The 18,824-nt window shown below is 57.1% G+C and overlaps 1 protein-coding gene across 4 annotated transcripts; it reads right to left on the bottom strand.

The window, feature by feature from the left end:
- Window positions 1–494: 494 nt before the first annotated feature.
- Window positions 495–18,146, bottom strand: ANKRD13B (ankyrin repeat domain 13B). Of its 4 annotated transcripts, XM_045773443.2 has the most exons (15): window positions 17,579–18,143; window positions 6,187–6,322; window positions 5,942–6,066; window positions 5,821–5,866; window positions 5,107–5,250; window positions 4,827–5,016; window positions 4,684–4,750; window positions 3,583–3,664; window positions 2,757–2,821; window positions 2,399–2,529; window positions 2,120–2,277; window positions 1,791–1,943; window positions 1,499–1,662; window positions 1,340–1,416; window positions 495–867 (listed from the first exon to the last, which is right to left on the bottom strand). In XM_045773443.2, the coding sequence occupies exons 1-15, from the start codon at window positions 17,690–17,692 to the stop codon at window positions 630–632; spliced, it is 1,890 nt and encodes a 629-aa protein (XP_045629399.2). In that variant the 5' UTR covers window positions 17,693–18,143; the 3' UTR covers window positions 495–629. The 4 variants fall into 4 exon arrangements, with proteins under 4 accessions (XP_045629399.2, XP_087710783.1, XP_045629398.2 ...); XM_087854657.1 differs by having other exon boundaries at window positions 5,821–6,066; window positions 17,579–18,145; XM_045773442.2 differs by lacking the exon at window positions 495–867 and having other exon boundaries at window positions 882–1,416; window positions 17,579–18,144.
- Between the last annotated feature and the right edge of the window lie 678 nt (window positions 18,147–18,824).

Raw genomic sequence — 18,824 nt, 5'->3', positions numbered from 1 at the left:
CACAAAAGCGTGCCCTGGGGATGGGGACTCCAACCTCTGGCCGCCCAAGGAGAAACTGGGACCACCCTGAGACCCGGGAGGGGTGTGGGGGGGCTGGGGAAGCCGGGCACCCCGCTAAGTGCACTTGACGCTGAAATGCCGGGGTGAAGGAGGAGTTGGGCCCTTGACGTGCTGGTTTGTGTCCGGGACAAAGCAGCAACACAGCACGTGGGGAGCTCAGCTGCCCCCCTGGGGTGAAGAGCGGAGATGCAAAGGCTTCACGGACAGTGTCCTACAGTGGGTTCTGTGAGCAGAAAAGGAGGACCGGCCGGAAGGAGCGAGGGATGGGGGACACTGCTCCTCTAAGGACCCGGCTCCCCCTCAGGACGGCCTGGCCCTCTCGGACAAGTCTGAGCCCAGGATAGAGTGCTGGGCGTCCGGACACGGCAAAGCAGGGGGACCGGGCCGTGCGAGCTGCCTCCAGAGCCCTGGCCGGGACAGGTACCCCGCGGCCGCGCCGAACCCCTCCCCGTCCGGCGCCAGGGGCGCCTCTTCGCCCCCGAGGCTGCGGCTCCAGTCTCCGGCCGCAGCCCGGCGGGCACGCGGGCCCGAGCGAGTGTCGCTCCGGGGCGGGTCACGCGGGGCGGGCGCTACTGCTCGGTCAGCGAGAGCCGCAGGATGCGCTCCAGCTCCTCCTCCTCCTGGCGCGCGCGCCGCCGCCGCTCCTCCTGCTCCCGCGCCGACAGCTCCATGGCCAGGCGCAGCTGCTCGTCGTAGCTCCGGAACACGTGGCCGCCGGAGCCCGGGCGCGGGCTCGGCCGCGGGCTGGGCACCGACGCCAGGGCGGCGGGGGGCGCGGGCTGGCGCTGCGGCGTGGGCGGGGCGCTCCTGGGGGCGGGTAAGATACGTCGAGGGTTCCGGGGCGCACCTGCCCATAAGCGGGGCCGGGAGACAGCGTGGAGGCCCCAGGACACAGGAGGCCTCGCCACCCTCCGGCGGAGGCGAAGAGCCCTGCATCACCTCCCTGGCTCCCACCCCGTTGTGACAGATCTCAGCCCCTACAGAGCCCATCCTCGCAGTTGACGGTGGACCGGCACACGTGGGCATCTTCTAGAACCCCAGCCCTAACATCTGAAGGCCTTGAGGCTGCTTTTGGAGTACTGCCCAGGGTGAGGAAAGGGTGGGGGCAGAAGCCTTCAGCAAACCAGTGGGGGCCCTACAGAGGGTACCAGGGTTTCTCGGGGCCACGAGGGGCCGCCCAGCCATGGGTGTCCTCACCCACGGCGACAGGGTCCCGAGGGGCTCCGTGCGTGCGTTATTTCGGGGAAGGGATGCTAGGTCAGGACTGGCAGGCACTGACCTGTCCTGTCGGCGAGCCTCGTAGGACATGGGGTGAGTGCCCGGCTTGCTGTTGGTTAGCGCCTCCCAGATGGTGACCTGGAGGGAGGGACGTGGACCGGTTGGCTAGGGTGGCACCGCAGCCCCCGGTGCAGCAGCGCGGCGCGGCGGCGGGACGCACCTGGTCATACTCACTGCCCGCCTCAAGCAGGCTCTGCTGGATGGCGAACTGCAGCAGGTCATCGTCGTCATCGCGGGTCGCCGCCTCGCGCTGGCCGCCCAGCACACTGTAGCCGCGCGGGGCCTCGAACAACGCCGGGGAGATCTCGCAGCCGCGGCACGAGGCTGAGGGCGCCAGGCTGGGGGTCAGAGCGCGGCCGCACCCACCCTCCGGCCTACCCCCGGGCAGGGAGCCGGCCAGGGCTCGGCGGGCAGGGCCGTGAGGGCGGACGCGCAGATGGGGAGGGGCTCACTGGTGGAACTGGAGCTGCTGACGCTGGAGGAGTCGCTGCCCGGGGAAGGGGTCTCACTGCTGGGGCTGCCTCGCACCGACGGCACTGGCTCATCGCAGCCGTTGAGGTTCCCGAAGGTGATGCGGGCGTTGAGGATGTGGAAGATGGGGATTTCTGAGGATGAAGAAACAGCCGGGTGCCACCACCCACCTTCTCACACCTTAGGCACCCCGATCCTTACCCGATCTAAGCCCCACCCGCCCCCAACACACACACACACACACACACACACACACACACACACACACACACACACACGCGGCTGAGAGGAAATGGGGGTGGGCTCTCACCAATCTTGACCGGGAAACCAGGTGGCAGGCGAAGGGTTATGAAATCCCGGAGCTTGGCGAAAAGCGCATTGCTGACAGCCATGAGGTCAATGATGGGGGCCACCTGCTCACACAGGGACAGGGGATGCTCCTCACACAGCCACAGCTTGGCCTTGAACCTGCCCCCCCAAATCCCAAGGGGTGAGGGGCAGAGTAGAAGCCATGGCCTCCCAGTACCTTCTGGAGACCCCGCCCAGCCCTGCCCAGCCCACCCCCCCCAGCACCCTCAGGGGGCCTCACTTCTGTGTCTTGGTGGTCAGTTCCATGGGGCGGCCCATGTCCCGGTTGCCAAGCTCGAAGTTGGGGTTGAAGTACTCTTCTGCGGTGATGGCAGTGGGGTTGGCTTGGCTCAGAGTCTGAGTGATCAGGGTCTGTACATGAGGAGGTGCCCATGAGCCCCTCTCAGTCTCTGCTGCCAGGCCAACCATTTGGTATCACGGCCCCGGCGCTATCCCCCGGGGCACCGTGGAGCTGACATGGCCCTGGGCAGTGTGGAAAGTGGTTCCACACGGGCCGTGCCAGGTAGGATGCCTCCCAGGCCTCCTCCTGAGCCACATCCATACCCTTCCACACAAGGGCACCCCTGGCATGCACTCACCCCATTTTGGGGGCCCCCATGCTGCTCAGCAATTCCCAGGAAGGACTGCAGAGGTGTCTTGCAGCCTACAAGAAATGTGGCATCTCAGAGGACACTGCCACCCTCAGAAGTGCCAGCCCCCGAGACCTAGGGAGGAGGCTGGTTCCTGGCAGGCGGGGAGGACCGCTCACCCACACCAAACACTCGGGCACCTGCATCTGAAGGGGACTGAGGACTCCAAGGGACAGGGACCAGGACGGCAACAAGCACAGCAGGAATAAAATTAGGCCTGGGGCTCTGGAGAAACTTCCAAAAATGTCCAGGTTGGTGACACTGGACAAGAAATACCTGCCCTTGGTGAACAGTGCTGGGTACGCACTTGTCAGTGTGTGTTTTCCTTCAGGCACTTCCGTCTTAATTCCCTCATGTTGTTCCCCTGTGAGGTAGGACCCGTCTCTCTACTCTAGACAGACTCCCTGACGCCCAAGAGTCTGGTGTGGCGGCAAGAGGAACAGAGGGTCAGTGGCAGGCCCCCTGACTTACTGCTTAGGATACGTCCCACCAGACTGGGCCAGCCAATAAACACGTGACACGTCGACCCCAAATCCAACGCAGACATCAGTTACCAGTTGTAGCGTTCCCTCCCAGTGAGCCCAAATGTTGCCTAGAATCTTCCTAGCTGCATTCCAGGCACTCTCAATTATTAGCACTTGGCACTTGAACTGAAACATGTTTGCGTGAATAAACTATCCTGGCTTTTGCTGGGATGTCGCAGGGAACATGGATGGAAGGACTGGAGTGGGCGCTGCTCCCTCACACCTCCCCCCATCCACCCCTGCTTCATTACCTTTGACCTTGCCCTTGTGCTGTTCTGACAGATGCTCTGTCCGTGTCCGGGTGATGAGCTCCACATTGGATGCCCCATATACCTGGGGACAGATGAGGAAAGGGCTCAAAGACAATTCTGGTACCCCACCCCCTGCCACCAAGGGCATCATGAACACTTGCTGCAAGGGAGGGTCCACTGGGGGATGGGGGAGCTGTCTGCTCCAATCTCCCAGCCTCTGGCCAAGTAAATATATGAAGTCATTCATCCATTCTCTTATTCATTCAACAAACATTTTGTGAGGAGCCTTTATGTGCCGGGCACTGAGGCAGGCATCAGGGGTACAGTGGTGAAGGAGCATGCCTAGAATCCCCCCACCCATTTGAGGTTCACACAAAAGTTGAAGAGACAAGAAAAGGGACAGTTATAACACAGTGTGACACCCACTCTGGTGGGAGGAGCACAGGGCTGTGGGAACCAAAAGCAGAGGCCTTAGCCCATCTAGCAGGCCAGGGAAGCCTTCCAGGAGGAAACCCCGCAGAGCCACGCCGCTGGCATTAGCTCCTGCCTTCACTGGCACCACCCCGAGGCCCCATGGGGGTGCCAGGGGTCCCAGAGAGACCAACACAGTATCCTCAGGGGTAAAGGCCTGGCTTTGGACTCAGACAGCCCAGGTCGGAGCCTCAGCTCTGCCCCTGATAGCTGTGCGACCCTGTACAGGTCATGTGACCGCTCCAAGCCTGTTTCCTCATCGGACGACGGGCCAGCACCCTCCTCCACGGAGCCCTGGCGAAGAGTCAGTGGGATACTGTGGGAAAGGCTCAGTAAACATCTGCATAACAGGAATAAGCGTTGTTGGGATTCAACGGTGTGTGTGTGCGTGTGTGAGTGTGCGCATGCGCCTGCCACATAGTCATACATACATACAAATAAAAAGCGGGGACAGTGCCTTGAGCACAACTACAGTAAGTGCTCAATAAACTCTGGCCGTCCGCATCGGTTGCCTCTAGTCTAGCGCCCTTCCCCCCACGCTGCATCGCCTCTGCACCTGGGGGGGGGGGCAGGAAGGCCCGCCCAGCTGGCAGCAGGCCAGAGGTTGGCCTCTCCGGGACCAAGCCTCACCTTGGCTTCATAGCCGTTCACCATCTCGGTCTTCTCGCTGCGCCAGCCCAGGATGCCGGTCTTGTTCCTGGGGAAGCAGAGGGGTCCAGGTGAGGGGCGCCCCAGCAGGCTGGCTTGAGGCTACCGAGGCTGTGCCCGCTCACCTCTCAAAGGAGATGTTCTTGGTGTCGAGCTGTGTGGTGACGACGGGAGCGGTGAGCCGACTTAGCACCTGCTCCTCGGTGGGCTGGGCGGCGGCCAGCAGCAGCTCGCGGTCCTGCCCGGCCAGCGCCAGAGTCTCCGTGTGCACCACCCGGCGGTCGTGGTCGATCTCCATGACCACGGCGCTCGTGTCTGCCGGCCGCAGAACAGCACAGGGGTGTCAGAGGTGGCAGGGGGGTGTCCCCAGCCTTCCCACCTTGCCCCACCGCCTGCCTGCCTGACCTTGGCCCCTGAAGACGAAGCTGCGGTTCCCTCGCTGCCACGTCATGTGGTCAAAGCCCAAGAGCGTGGTATCTACCCGTAGGTTTTGCCCACTCTTCCATACTTTGTAGGTGTCGCTAGGGCAGATCTTGGACACCAAGGGCACTGAGTGGAAGGGAAGGTCAGAGGTGGCTTCAGTTTGCCTGGCCCACCCAACCTGGGCCACCTCAGGCCACGGGGGTCAGCGTCAGCGGTGTGGCTGGGAAAGGACAGGAGAACTCCCCAGCTCCCCCCACGTGAAAGCAGACCTGAAGCCGGGGACGGGTGCGTCCCAGCCGCTAGCAAGTCCCTAGGGGCCGCCACGTGTTAATTCACTCACTCAGTCTTTCATCCCATCTTCCAACAAATATTTATTAAACACCTACTGTGTACTAGGCACTGTTCTAGTCACTGAGGATACAACACTGAACAACACAGGACCCTCTGGGAGCTTACCTTCCAGCAAGGAGTGACAATAACAAACAAATGAGCGACTCATTACAAAGCGAAGGAAGCAATAATGATGGAACCCAGACGGCGTCTGAGGCAGCGTGGAAAAGCCTCGCTAAGGAGGTGGCACAGAGCTGGGAACTAAACGATGAGAAGGAGCCCCGGGAGGAGCTATGGCCACAGAGCCGCAGGTACAAAAGCCCTGAGCGGGGAGAAAGCCCGGAGAGGCCCCCTCGGCCCCCTTACCCCAGCTAGTGAACTCCCATTTCATCTCCACGTAGAAGTCCTGGGCCTGGAGAGGGAGAAGGAGAGCGCCTAAGCCCGTGCTCGACAGGGTCCGAGGGCTCGGCGGGGAGGCGGCCCTCACCTTGCGCAGCTTCTCCAGCAGCACGGGGATGCCCGCCAGGCGCTTCACCACCCGCTGGTAGTCCCGGTACCGCAGCACCAGCTGCACCAGCTCCAGGTCCCGGGTACTCACAGCCTCCTGAAGGACTGGGGGGGGAGCACCGTCACAGGGCACAACCCTGCCCGGGCCCCCCTCTGTGAACCGAGGGGCAGGCTATGAAGTTGGGAGACCCTGGCTGAGGGGCTGGGGTGAGCAGGGGCGCCCACCTGTCCAGCCGCTGCGATTCTCCCTGCCCACGTCGGCGCCGTGCGCTAGGAGCACGCGGGCACACTCGAGGTGTCCCAGTGTGGTGGCCAGGTGCAGGGGGGTCCGCCCGCGGGGATCCAGCTGCTCGATGTCCACCTGGAGAAGGAGGTGAAGATGTATCCCCGGTCACTTCGGAGGCAGCCCGTCCGAACCCAACCGCCTCTAGGCTGCCAGCAACCGCGCGGCTGCCCTGCCTTGCCCACCCCGCAGACAGACAGACACGATGCGCAGGGGCCGGGGTGCAAAGAGGCCTGCGGGACAGGGCAGGAAGCAGCTCTGAGAGAGGAAGGACCTTCCTCCTTTCCCGTCCGCCTAGGTCCCCTGACTGGGTTCACTCCTCCGAGGCTCCAAAGTGGGCTGCCCGTAAAGAGTAAGCCTAGGGTTGAAGGCGCTCTAGAAAGGCTGTTGGCCAAGGAGGGCACCTGCGGCAGGACGAGCCTGCAGGTCCAAGATCACACCTTCAGGAAGGGCTATCGATTGAGGTCATTGACATTCTACTCTCACTATGAGTGAGGTTTAACAAACAGCTGCTGTAACACATTGACAGCAGTGAACGACTATGTTCATGGCACCACTTCAAACCCACGTCCTTTGCCTGTGCGACACCATGTATTAACTGTTTTTTTGTTTTGTTTTTTGTTTTTGTTTTACAAATCCTATTACTGTTTTGTGAATAGCATGATTAATTGAATGAGATTTTTGTTGGGTGATAAAGACATGTTTGTTAAACATACATATTTAAATATATTTCGGGAGTCTAAAGCCTCTAGCTAAATACAGTGAATTGACCGCATGCACGCTACTCCTCTCCTTCCCCAAACTGAACTAAAATGCCAGTCAAAAGACTTCTACTGCAGCCATGATGAGATAAGCTGAAATCATCCTCCCATAAACAGAGAAAACCACTGCTTTAAAATACATGAAATAATTATTTCCAGACAGTAGGCAACAAGTAGTCCAGGACTGTGATCCCTGAAGCAAGAGAAACTAACAACGTAGGCCTTATGACTGCTTAGATGTCTACCTGGAGGAACATTCTGGACAGCAATTCGGGGAGGGGAATCTCTAGCAGAGCACGGTAGTCTTGCTGAGGAGTTGAGGAGACAGAGACAGGAGTTCAGGGAGGCTGAAGTAGCAAGAAGTTGCAGGACAGAGTTCTAGGGAGGAGTGAGCTGTGCAAACAAAGAGCCCCAGGAATCTGCACGGGGTTCCTCCGAGTCTCTGCTGAACATTAAACTTGGCCTGTGTGGAGGGGAACTCAGCAACACTAGACGGAAAAGGAGCAATAAGCCGGCAAATTCTCAGCAGTTCTCCTGTCTCAGGGCAAGGAGACATTCACGCCCCCACCTGCTAGAGTGGAGAGTCCTCGCTGTTTGCCCAGGGTATTCCACACAGACCCAGGAATGGGGATGGCTTAGCAGTAGGGCTGCACCAGCCGGAGAGAAGAGGCCCATCTAAATCCAGTGTAACCAAGATGAAAAGTAATCTCACAAGGGTCAAACTGATGTGCAAGTAACTCAGCCTCGCTGGTCAGAACAAAGCCTGACGCTCTTTAAAGGAAGACCGTAGGGGGCGCCTGGGTGGCACAGCAGTTAAGCGTCTGCCTTCGGCTCAGGGCGTGATCCCGGCGTTATGGGATCGAGTCCCACATCAGGCTCCTCCACTATGAGCCTGCTTCTTCCTCTCCCACTCCCCCTGCTTGTGTTCCCTCTCTCACTGGCTGTCTCTATCTCTGTCGAATAAATAAATAAATAAAATCTTAAAAATAAATAAATAAATAAAGGAAGACCGTAAAATCCAGACGCTTAACATGACGACGTTCGCAATATCTAATACCCAGTTACAAAACTACTAGAGAAAAACTACTAGGCATGCCAGGAAGTAGGAAAATATGACCCATAATCGGGAGATATTCAGAACTGATAAAGACGGGGCACCTTAGTGGCACAGTTAAGTGTCAGACTCTTGGTTTTGGCTGTGGTCATGATCTCAGGGTCGTGAGCTCCCTGCGTGGAGTCTGCCTGAGACTCTCGCTCCCTCTCCCTCTGCCCCTCCCACCCGTGCGCTCTCTCTCTCAAATAAATAAATAGATCTTTAAAAAAAGACACGATAAAGATGATGAATGGCTCAATGTGCTTGTGAATTTACAGAAACACATGAACACAATGTTCATGGGGAGAGAATAAGAGGTAAGTATAACAGCTGAAATGAAAAATTCATTGGATGTAACTAACATTCGATTAGATACTATAGAATTTTAAAAAAATCAGTTAACTTGAAGACACAACAACAGAACTATAGCACATAGAATAGAAATGGAGCACAGAGGAGGACAAAAGTACTGAAAAACATTCAGAAACCCTCAACAATCTGTGAGACATTGTAAAGCGTCCTAACATATGTGTAATTGGAGTCCTCAAATAATAGGATAAGGAAGTAGGAGAAATAAGAAATTTAAAGACATAACATTATCTCTTTAAAACTTAAATTTAGCAGCGCCTGGGTGGCTTAGTCAGTTAAGCATCTGCCTTCAGTTCAGGTCATGATCCCGGGGTCCTGGGATCGAGCCCTGCAGGCTCCCTGATCACTGGGGAGTCTGCTTTTCCCTCTGCCCCTTCCCCCTGCTCACACACTCTCAAATCAATAAAATCTTAAAAAAAATAAATAAAATTTAAATTTAAAGGGATGTTATCTTTTTAAAATTTAAAGAGATAAATTTAAAGAGAAATTTAAATTTAAAGAGGTAACAGTAAACATTTTTCCAAAAGTTTTTTAAAAATTACTATAAAGGGTTGAATGGTGGTGTCCCCCTGAAATATATGTCTATACCTTAGCCCCCAGAACCTGTGAATGTGATCTTCTTTGGAACATGGGTTTGTTTGTTTTTTTAAGATTTTATTTATTTATTTGAGAGTGAGAGAGCCTGTGAGCACATGTGTGTGTGGGGTGGGGTGGAAGGGCAGAGGGGGAGGGAGAGGGACAAGCAGACTCTCCACTGGGTGTGGAGCCTGATGGAGGGCTCAATCTCATGACCCTGAAATCATGACTTGCGCAGAAACCAAGAGCCAGATGCTTAACTGACTGAGCAACCCAGGCGCCCTGGAACTTGGGTTTTTGCAGGTGAAATTAAGTTAAGGATCTCAAGACGAGATTAGCCTGGATTTTTTTTTTAAGATTTTATTTATTTATTTGAGAGACAGAAAGATAGAGAACACAAATGGGGGGAGGGACAGAGGGAGAGGGAGAAGCGATGTGGGACTCAATACCAGGACTCTGGGATCATGACCTGGACAAAGGCAGATGATTAACCGACTGAGCCACCCAGGCACCCCAAGAGCAGCCTGGATCATCCAGGTGGGCCCTAAATCCAATGAGATGTCTTTATAAGACCTACAAAAGAGAGATCCATGAAGAGAGGAGAAGTTCCATGTAAAGAGGAGGCAGAGAATGAAGTCATGCAGCCACAAGCCAAGGAATGCTTGGAGACACCAGAAGCTGGAAGAGGCAAGGAAGGATTCTCCCCTGGACCTCTGGAAGCAGTGGGGCCCTGCTGACTCCTTGAGTTTGGACTTTCAACCACCAAAACAATGAGAGAATAAAATTTTGTTGTTTTAACCCAGTCTGTGGTAATTTTTTGCACAAACTAACATAATGATAAACTCACAGAACCAAGAAACTCAACGAATCCCAAGCAAGGTAAACACCGAGAAAACAACACCAAGCCCATCACAATCAAGTGCTGAAAACTAATGATAAAAAGAACATCTTAAAATCGTTTTGAGAAATGAGACACACACTATACCGAACACTTCTCAAGGGAAACCATGCAAGCTAGAAAACAATAGAACGAAATGTTTAAAGTGCTGGGGGAACAATGTTGGCCTAGAATTCTATATCCTGTGAAAAATACCCTTCAAAAATGAAGGGGAAATGAAGACTTTTGTGGACAAACAAAAAAAGCTAAGAGAATTTATCTCCAGAAGACACGCAAGAAACGTTAAAGGAAGTTATTCAAGTGGAAGGAAAATGTTAACAGATGGAAACTTAGATCCGTACAAAGGAATGAAGAGTGCCCCAAAAGGAAAATTTGTGAGTAACTATAAGAATGTCAATAAAATATTTAAAACCCACAAGAGTAAAGAGAAGAGATGTTAGCAGATGAGAAATGTTAATACATCTTAGGACGTGGCAAGTGGCCGGGGCATTACAACTGACTTAGGCGAGCCGAGGGTACTAGAACCCAAGCATCCACATAGGGGAGCCCCCAGTGAGTGTCAGGCCAGATCACCCTTAAAATGTCTAGAGCATGCAGACCGCGGGGATGGCAGAGGTGTGAGTAAGGCTCAGAGCTAAATACAGGGGAGCTGGTTAAAATTCAGAACCTTGTAAAGCTGGGAGATGCCCCCCCTTCCCCTCCACAGGATGCCAGGAATTTATTATTTATTCTCAGTCGAAACTCAGCCTGAGATGCACTGGATGTGGGGACACTGGCCTGAGGATGAGGTCACAGGGCTAAAAAGTAGTGAACGGTTTTTCCCTGCCTCAGGTCCTGAACTACTGACAGCCCGACAGTACACACCACGGCCCCATCCCACCCCTGGCAGGAGACTGGAGGATTCTTCTCTGGAGACATCAGAGGCACCAAAGACCTCTGGGTACAGACATGTGAGGACCCTACAATAAGCAGGCCAGCTTGCCAACCAATCATTACATAGTAGTGACATCAACAAATTCCACACCCCCATTCTTTTTTTTTTTTTTTTTTTTTTTTAGGATTTATTTATTTGAGAGAGAGAGAGCGAGCATGCGCATGAGTGGGAGGGTCAGAGGGAGCAGGGGAGAGAATCCCAGGCAGGCTCTGCACTGAGCGCAGAGCCTAACACAGGGCTCGATCTCACGACCCCAAGATCGTGACCTGAGCTGAAACCGGTCAGACGCTGTGCCACCCAGGCGCCCCTCCACACCCCCATTCTTAAGTACGCCCCAACAGTCAAAGGTGGTTGGACATTTGAGGAAAGCCACCAACATGAGAGATATCAAAACATGCAAATAGATGCTAAAAACCCAAAGAAAACACTGTCAATGCAGGAGACAGAAAACTTTCTGGAGGGAAAACAGTAATTGACGTCCTCAGAAATACATGAAAAGATAAGAGAACTCATGAGACAAAATGGGACACCCCGACTTCCCGCGACTTCTCATCTTTCCCTTGCCCTCTTCGCTCCAGTCATTCCTGGACAGCTGTACCTGCCCCAATTCTCCCGTCTAGGATACATTACCTCAGTTCACTCCCCTTTTTGGCAAAAACAAACAAACAAAACTTTTGTAACGGTCTTCCTCTCTTCCTTTTCTCTCACCTTCCACGTCTAATCCATCAGCATAGACCTGACCTATGGGCTCTACCTTCAAAACAGATCCAGACTCTTCTCAGCTTTCATCACCTTGAGCCTACCATCCTGGTGGCAGCCACCCTGTCTCTCACTTGGTGGCCTGGTAGCCTCCTCACTGGTCTCTTCACTCCTCTTTTGGCCTCTGAGGTCCGTTCTCCACATGACCCATCACAGTCCCCATCATCCTGTGAAATGTACCTCGGGTCCTGACACCCTTCAGCTCAAAACCTTGCCGAGGCTTCCCATCTGTTTGGAATAGAATCCAACAGCCCCGGACGTCTCTTTGAACCCATGTGCTCTCCCACCCCTCCTCCAAACTCCACTCTGCTCCATACCCTAGGAGGCCTCAGCGTTGCCTCCCTCACTTCATTCAGGTAGCCCCTCAAATGTCACCTCCTCAGGCCTGCCCTTAACAACCGTCTTAAATGACACTTGCTGTGTATCTATCTGTCGCCACTGATCCTGATTTAGTCCTCTTCCCACGTGAGATTGCTTGTTCATTTTTTCGTCGTCTCCCTCACCTAGACTGTAAGCCCCACAGAGGGAGGGTCCCTGTGTGTTCTGTTCAACGCTACATCCCCAGTCCCTAGACAGTGCCTGGCACACAACTGGTACTTAATAAATATTTGTTCAACAAATGCACAAATGATTATATTTAAGGGACATGGGGACGGGAAGGCAATAACATGTAAAACTGACAAACTACGACAAATAGTCGTAGACGTATATTGTGTATAACTATGGAGGTAAAAAACAGAACAGCCTAGAGTTCCAAGTGGTCGCTTCCAGGGAATGAGAGAGGTGGGGAGGGCTGGAGTGAGGACTGCTGCTTTTTAATGACAAGCCTCTAACAGCAGCTAAATATGTTTTAAAACTTGAAAATGAACTCCTTTGTCAAAAACAAAACATTTTAGGGCACTTGGGTAGCTGAGTTGGTTAAGCAACTGCCTTCGGCTCAGGTCATGATCCTGGAGTCTGCTTCTCCCTCTGACCTTCCCCCCTCTCGTGCTCTCTATCTCTCTCTCTCTCATGCTCTCTCTCTCTCAAATAAAAAAATAAAATCTTAAAAATTTTTTTAAATAATTTAAGTAATTTATATAATTTTTATAACCTCGTGTTGGCATTTCTTCATTGTTTATTTTTAATTTCTTAAGGAGGCTCCACGCCCAATGTGAGGCTTGAACACATGACCTTAAGATGAAGCGTCACAAGTTCTACTGATTGAGCCAGCCAGACGCCCTCATTTCTTCCTTTTTAAAGATATTGGGAACCTCAAAAAAAAAAAGAGTGTGCCTGGCCCACGTGGCCCTGTGAGCTGTGGCTTAGAGATCTGAGCACCCCCCACCCCACGCTCCTCTACACCAGCTCCCCACAGAGGAGGGAGAGCACCGTTTACTCTTCACCTGTTACGGGATGGGCTGAGCCCCTGGGCGTCCGAACTGGGGGGGCCCTGAGTCCTGGGGTGGGAGTAGAGGATCCACAGCTCCTGAGCTGGGAAAGTCAGGAGGAGTCTTCCCATGGGGCTGCAGCTGAGCCACTGAGGCGTCCCCCCAGCCCTGCCCCAGACGCTGCCGCCGCTGCTAACAAGGCCCCAGGGAGCGGACAGGGCACCCCGCCCAGCCCCGGAGTTCCAGATGCTGCCTGCCACCGTCCCCCTCCGGTGCCTCACCTCGAGGCCCTGGAGAGAGGCTGGCACTGCTAGCTGGGCACGGCTGCCCCTCCCTCCCCCCACCCCTCAGGGGCCCTGCCCAGGGTCTCCAGGGCCCTGCTGTTTGCCAGGGCCGACGTGGGCCCCGAATACACCCAGCCAACCCCCAAAGAAGCTCCTCCAACCCGCCCAGAGCAGGGCCTGCGGTGGAAATGGCACCTTGCCGCCGGGCCCAGGTGGGAGAATTCATTAATTTCCTCAGCAAAGGCCTGCAGCTCTGTCATTGCTGGAATGAAAAGGTTTCCCATGAAACCTCACACCCAGGCCTCCCCAGCAAGAGAATGAAACTCTGCACCGTAGCAGGCCTCCGCTGGACAAAAGCGGGGTTCTACTGAGCTTAGGGGCTGGGGCCCCCTAGGCAGAGGGACTCCCTGCTTCCGCTCGGGCACACACCTGGACAGGCACACCCGTGAACAGGTGCCATAGGAATACCCAGTGCTACTCCTTTTGCCGCCAGGCTCAGGGTCCATGCGCCCCCCAGGTGTACCAGCACCTGCGTGCTCAGCCGCCCTCCGGATCCGCAGGCATCTCCTGCCCAGGAACACGCACGGTCATGGCCAGCGTATCTGCGCGCCGCGTACCCTTGAGCCCACGGGCACTAGCAAGGTATTTTGCAAACTTGTTTAGCATTAGCAGAACCCTTTTGTTAAATGAAATGTTACAAGGACACACCAAATGTATACAGCTGGAAAAGAAAGGTGAAGGGCCAGAGCACAGAGCCTTGCATGCTCAGCCTTGGTCTCCTCTCCCTGCCCCTTTGCCTCCCCCAGCCCCAAGGAGGAACACCGGAGGCTGGGCTGGTCACTGCTTCCCAGCCTTCCCTGGCTCACTCCAGGGTCAGGGAGGCGGGATGCCTCCTTGAGCTGAGCTGGGTGGCCGAGGGTGGCCCCTGCTGCCTCTCCTCCCACGCAGCCCCTCCCCTGCTTCCCAGACTCACTGATGTTGGGTTTTCGGGGCTACCGGGTCCCTCTCTGAGCTTCCCAGCTCGTCAGCTGCGGGAATGCCTACTTTGGGGGAGAGGGGGTCCCAGGTGCTCTGGGACATAGCAGGTACCCCCGGTGCGGTAGCCTCTGTCTGAGCATCTAGGGCCCCCACAATCCCATCTCACCTGCCTCTAGGTCAGGAGGATGAACTGAGGAAACCAGGGAGGAGGACCATGATGGAGGCAGCCCCAGGAAGAAAGAAAATGTTTCCTTGGGAACACAGTCTGGCCCCCTCCAGAGTGCCTGTTGCCAGGGGAAGAACCCTGCTCCCCTCGGCCCTCCCACCGGGAGCTTTAGAGCCTAACCTCCACCTCCCGCCCCCCAGGGAACACCAGGGGCTTGTGACTCAAGAACACAGCCAGCTGAGCCAACCTCAAGGCCTCGCCAGCCAAGGGGAAACTGGCACATCCACTGGCCTACAGCCCCCTGCCCCTTCCCGACCTGGCAGGGCGTGTTATGACAGGAAGCAGGGTACCCAGCAACCATCATCCTGCTGGGTGCCAGCCAGGGGTGGTCATGGACCCTTCCCTTCACCAAAACACCTGATGAGCACCTCCCATCTCCCCACCACTCCCGGTTTCCAGCCCCGAAGAAGAGCTATGGGGGTGGGGGCGCTGAGCAAAGCCACCCAACCTGCTCTGAAGCCTGCCATGCCACCCCCCTCCCCAGCCTGCCAGTGTTGCCGAGCCTGCCCATGGGAGGGCCTCTGCGGGGCTTTCTTGGAGCGCAGAAGAGGCAGCTATGCCAGGTGAAGACCAGGGAAACCCAGCTGCTGTGTGCTTGAGGAAAGCCTGGATGTTTTCTGGCACAGTGAGTGCTAGGGGGACCAGAGGTCAGGGAACCCCTGCTGGGATGCCTAGGGTCTATGGGGTTTCACTATGATGATAGGTGGCTGCCCCCAGGCCCATCCCTGGGGCAAGGAAAGGGCTGGGTGGGGCACCTCAGCTCTCCCTGGGGCCCTGATGCCCTGAGGACTGAATAGTGCACACTTTGGATGCAAGGGCCCCTCTGGGTCAGTCCTAGAGTAGAGATACATCCAGAAGCCTCTCTCACCCAGACTGATTGGCATTCCCCTTCTTGGCACCCCTGGAGCAAAGGAGAGGACTGGCCTGACTCCTTTGTGGCTGAACAAGGGTTAACTTCAACCAGTGCCCTATATTACACCCCCCCCCCCCCCCCCGCTATCCTGGATCAGGGAAGGCGGTGTCCCTCCTTGTCCCTCAGTTTCAAGGAAACATTAACACACCAGGGAACTGGGAGGGATGGGAGGGTGAAGATAGGGCTGAACCTAGTGCCTAGTTTCTGTGGTAGCCGGAGGGGAGAGAGGAACACACTTAGCAGCCCAAAGCACCCCCACATACAGCGGGTTCCCGGGCTCCCCACCCCAGTCTCACTCCAGCAAGATGGCTGACTTGAGTACTATCAGAGAGGCCGAGGTGAGAGTCTTTTCTTCTAGGGCATTTTGCCTCCCTCCAATCTCAGCAAGAAAAGAACCACCCAGCCCTCAGACAAGGCAGTGTAACTGAGACCTTCTGGAGATTCAGCCACTCGCCTTCTGCCTAACAGTCCTTGGACCAATCATCAATCACCCCATCAGGAAGTTCCTCTCCGATCAGATTTAAATCCCTCCAGCTGTAACCAGATTTAAATCCCTCCAGCTGTAACCTGTATCCGTAGCCTGTCTTTTGCCCTCAGGGAAGGAAAACAGGAAAGAGTCAGAAGAGACCGGATTGTCTTAGCGCCCCGCACATCCTACTATGTATCCCTGTTCAGGCTCACATCACCAGAACAGGGTCTCCTTGAGAGCAGGGGATGTGTCTGGTTTGTTCATCTTCGTCCCCCAGGACCTACCACTCAGGCCTCGCTTCCTTCATTAGGGCTCTATGGTTGCAAACCACTTCCTTTATGATGGATAAACAGAGGCATGGTCCGAGGAGCAATGTGGAGTGCCCTTGTTTAAGCAGAGGTAGAATGTAAGTGGACACCCCAACCAGCCCAGAGGCTTGCAGGCTCGGGTCACCCCAGCACTTCCCAGGACTGCTCTGCAGAAGCGGACGCTTTCCCGCTCTGAGGGCTCGGCGGTGGACTTCAGACACTCTCTGACCCTCACCTTGCTCTCCACCTCACACGTCCTTTGGGAAGCAGACAGCTCCTCAAACTGAACTTCCTGTGACTCAGGAAGTGGCCCTCAAAAGGCATATTCCCCAAGGGGACAACTGCTGAATGAACCACTCCCATGCCCCCAGGGTCTCAGATCTGGAGCAAGTCTGCTGGCCTGAGGCAAACCAGGGCAGGCTGGGCCCAGCTCCAGCTCCAGCTCCCCCACCCTGGAGGGTGAGTTGTCCACACCCCAAATGCCCATCTGTGGCCTGGAGAACCAAAGGCAAAGTCGGGAGCTACCTGTGAACCGTGCCTGCCTTGGTCCTGAAGAGTGACCAGGAGACCCCATCCCTTACCCGGTCCTCTGGGAAGCCACTGCCCAGCCAAAGCTGGCTGACCCACCCGTTCTCACTGACTGGCAGGAACCAAGGAGCCCGCCCTGTGCACAGAACCTCAAAGCCTTCCTGTGGCCAGTGGCCCCTAGCTTCCTCAGCGCCAGGCCCCAGCACCAGAGGGCAGGCGAGCTCCTTTCAGCACCTGGACAAGGCCCTTCAGGGCTTCCCCAAGAAGCGCGCGGCGGGGGGGGGGGGGGGGGGTGTCTCTCTTTCTCCACTCCCCATTCCAGAGCCGGCGCTGGGCTCTGAGGGATCCAGGGGCTCTGCCCAATCTGAGCAAACAGATGTAGCGCTCGCCCCTGGGGGTAGAGGGCACTGGGTGGGGCTGGGATGCCTGGGAGTGTCACAGCCTATTCTCTGATCCTTGACCTGTGACCCCCTCCCGACGCAGGCCTTGCCCACCTCCGCACACTCACGCGGGATGTGTCGCCACTCGGCTGCTCCGCGGACTCTGCCACCACATGGGGCACAGACCCGAGCCGGCAGCCCCTCCCCGCAGCCCTCGGCCTCGGCCGAGGAGGGGCACAGTGTCCCCGACCCCCAACCTGGGAGGGTCCGGCGCACGAGTGGGCCGTCCGTCCGAGCCGGAGGGGAGCGGGCGGGGGCCGCTCCCATCACCCTCTCTCGGTCAACAAGCACAAAAGCCGCGGCTGCGAACAAAGAAGCGCTGCAAACTCGCCGGGGAGGCGGGACAGCCCGTGCCGCGCCCCCTCCCCACACCCGGCGGGCGTGCCCGGCCGTGGGGGGTCCCCGCGGCGCCCCGACGGCGCTCGTACCTGGCCGGCGCGGACCTCTTTCTCCAGCTCGCGGTGGCGGTTGTGCCACACGAGGTAGTGCAGCGGGTACTTGCCCTCGGGCCCCTTCCTGGCGGAGGCGTTGGCCGGGATCATCGCCCGCTCCTCATGCCAGGGCCGCGGCGCCCGGCCGGGGAGGGGGGACGGCGCCGGAGCCGGGGCCCGGGGCCGCGGGGCGGGGGGCCGGCGCTGCCTGCTCGCAGGGCTGCGGCTCGGGCATGTGCGAGCGGCGCCGGCGGGCGGGGGCGGCGCGCCCGGCGCTGTGCGGGCGGCGCGGGCCGCGGGCGTCCTCGCGAGGCGGTGGCGGGCGGCGCGGAGAGGCCCCCACCCGCCCGGGGAGGGAGCGGGCTCTCGGCAGCGCGGCGCGGACTCGCGCCTCACCTCCCACACCCCCGCACACAAAGACGCCGCTCGGCGGAGGGAGCAGGCGCCCGCAGCGGGCGCGGGGGCGCACGGGGCGCGAACCCCGGGGACGCCGCCGCAGGGACGCGCGCCCGCCGCCCCCGGCTCCCCGCAGCTGCATTGCCGGGCCCTCAGCCCGAGCGGCCGGCGAGAGATGCGGGGATGCGGGGGAGAGAGGAGGGAGACCCGGGTGCCCGGGGCAGAGCTTGTTGTAGCTCGGCCCCGTGGCATCATGGGGCATGTAGTCCGCCTCGTGGAACTGCGGGTGGCGGGTGGCCGGTGGCGGGAGAGGGTCCCGCACTGCCCCCCTGCTCCCATGAGCGTGTGGGGAGGGAGTCAGGCCTGGCGGGAACGGAGACAGTGTCTTGACGCCGGGTGGGCCGGGGCGCACCCCCACCCACGGGCCATTTTCCTTTTTAGGGAGAGGGAAGGGGCTACAGGCCTTGCTCAAGCCTTAGAGGGCGCGGCAAGGTGTGGCCTTCAGGATGGAGTTTGGGTCCCAGTGGAACCTGAGGGATCCAGATTCCAAGGAGAGTGATGGGGGGACTCCTGAGAAAGATGCGGGACATTAGTACCAAAGGTTGCTCCAAAACCAGGGATCTGGCACGTGAAATATTACGTAGGGGTCTTCCCTGCCCTCTTAGAAAATTAAATTCCATCTTTCACACTTGACATTCGAAGGGGAATGACCACTAAGGCTGGAAGGGCAGTCCCCTCCCCCCATTTGCTGTCCTCTGCAAGGACCAGAGTGGGGCTGGGCAGAGAAAGCAGCAGGTGGCAGCTTCCCACCTCCACTCAGTGTGGTTCCCCTCAGGAGAGGAAGTGG

Source organism: Ursus americanus, chromosome 23 (genome assembly GCF_024610735.1).
Source record: "Ursus americanus isolate L20-20 chromosome 23, mUrsAme1.1.p, whole genome shotgun sequence".
Taxonomy (NCBI): Eukaryota; Metazoa; Chordata; class Mammalia; order Carnivora; family Ursidae; genus Ursus; species Ursus americanus.
The sequence above is the reverse complement of the archived record's forward strand: the minus strand, read 5'-3'. Positions and strand labels throughout refer to the sequence as shown.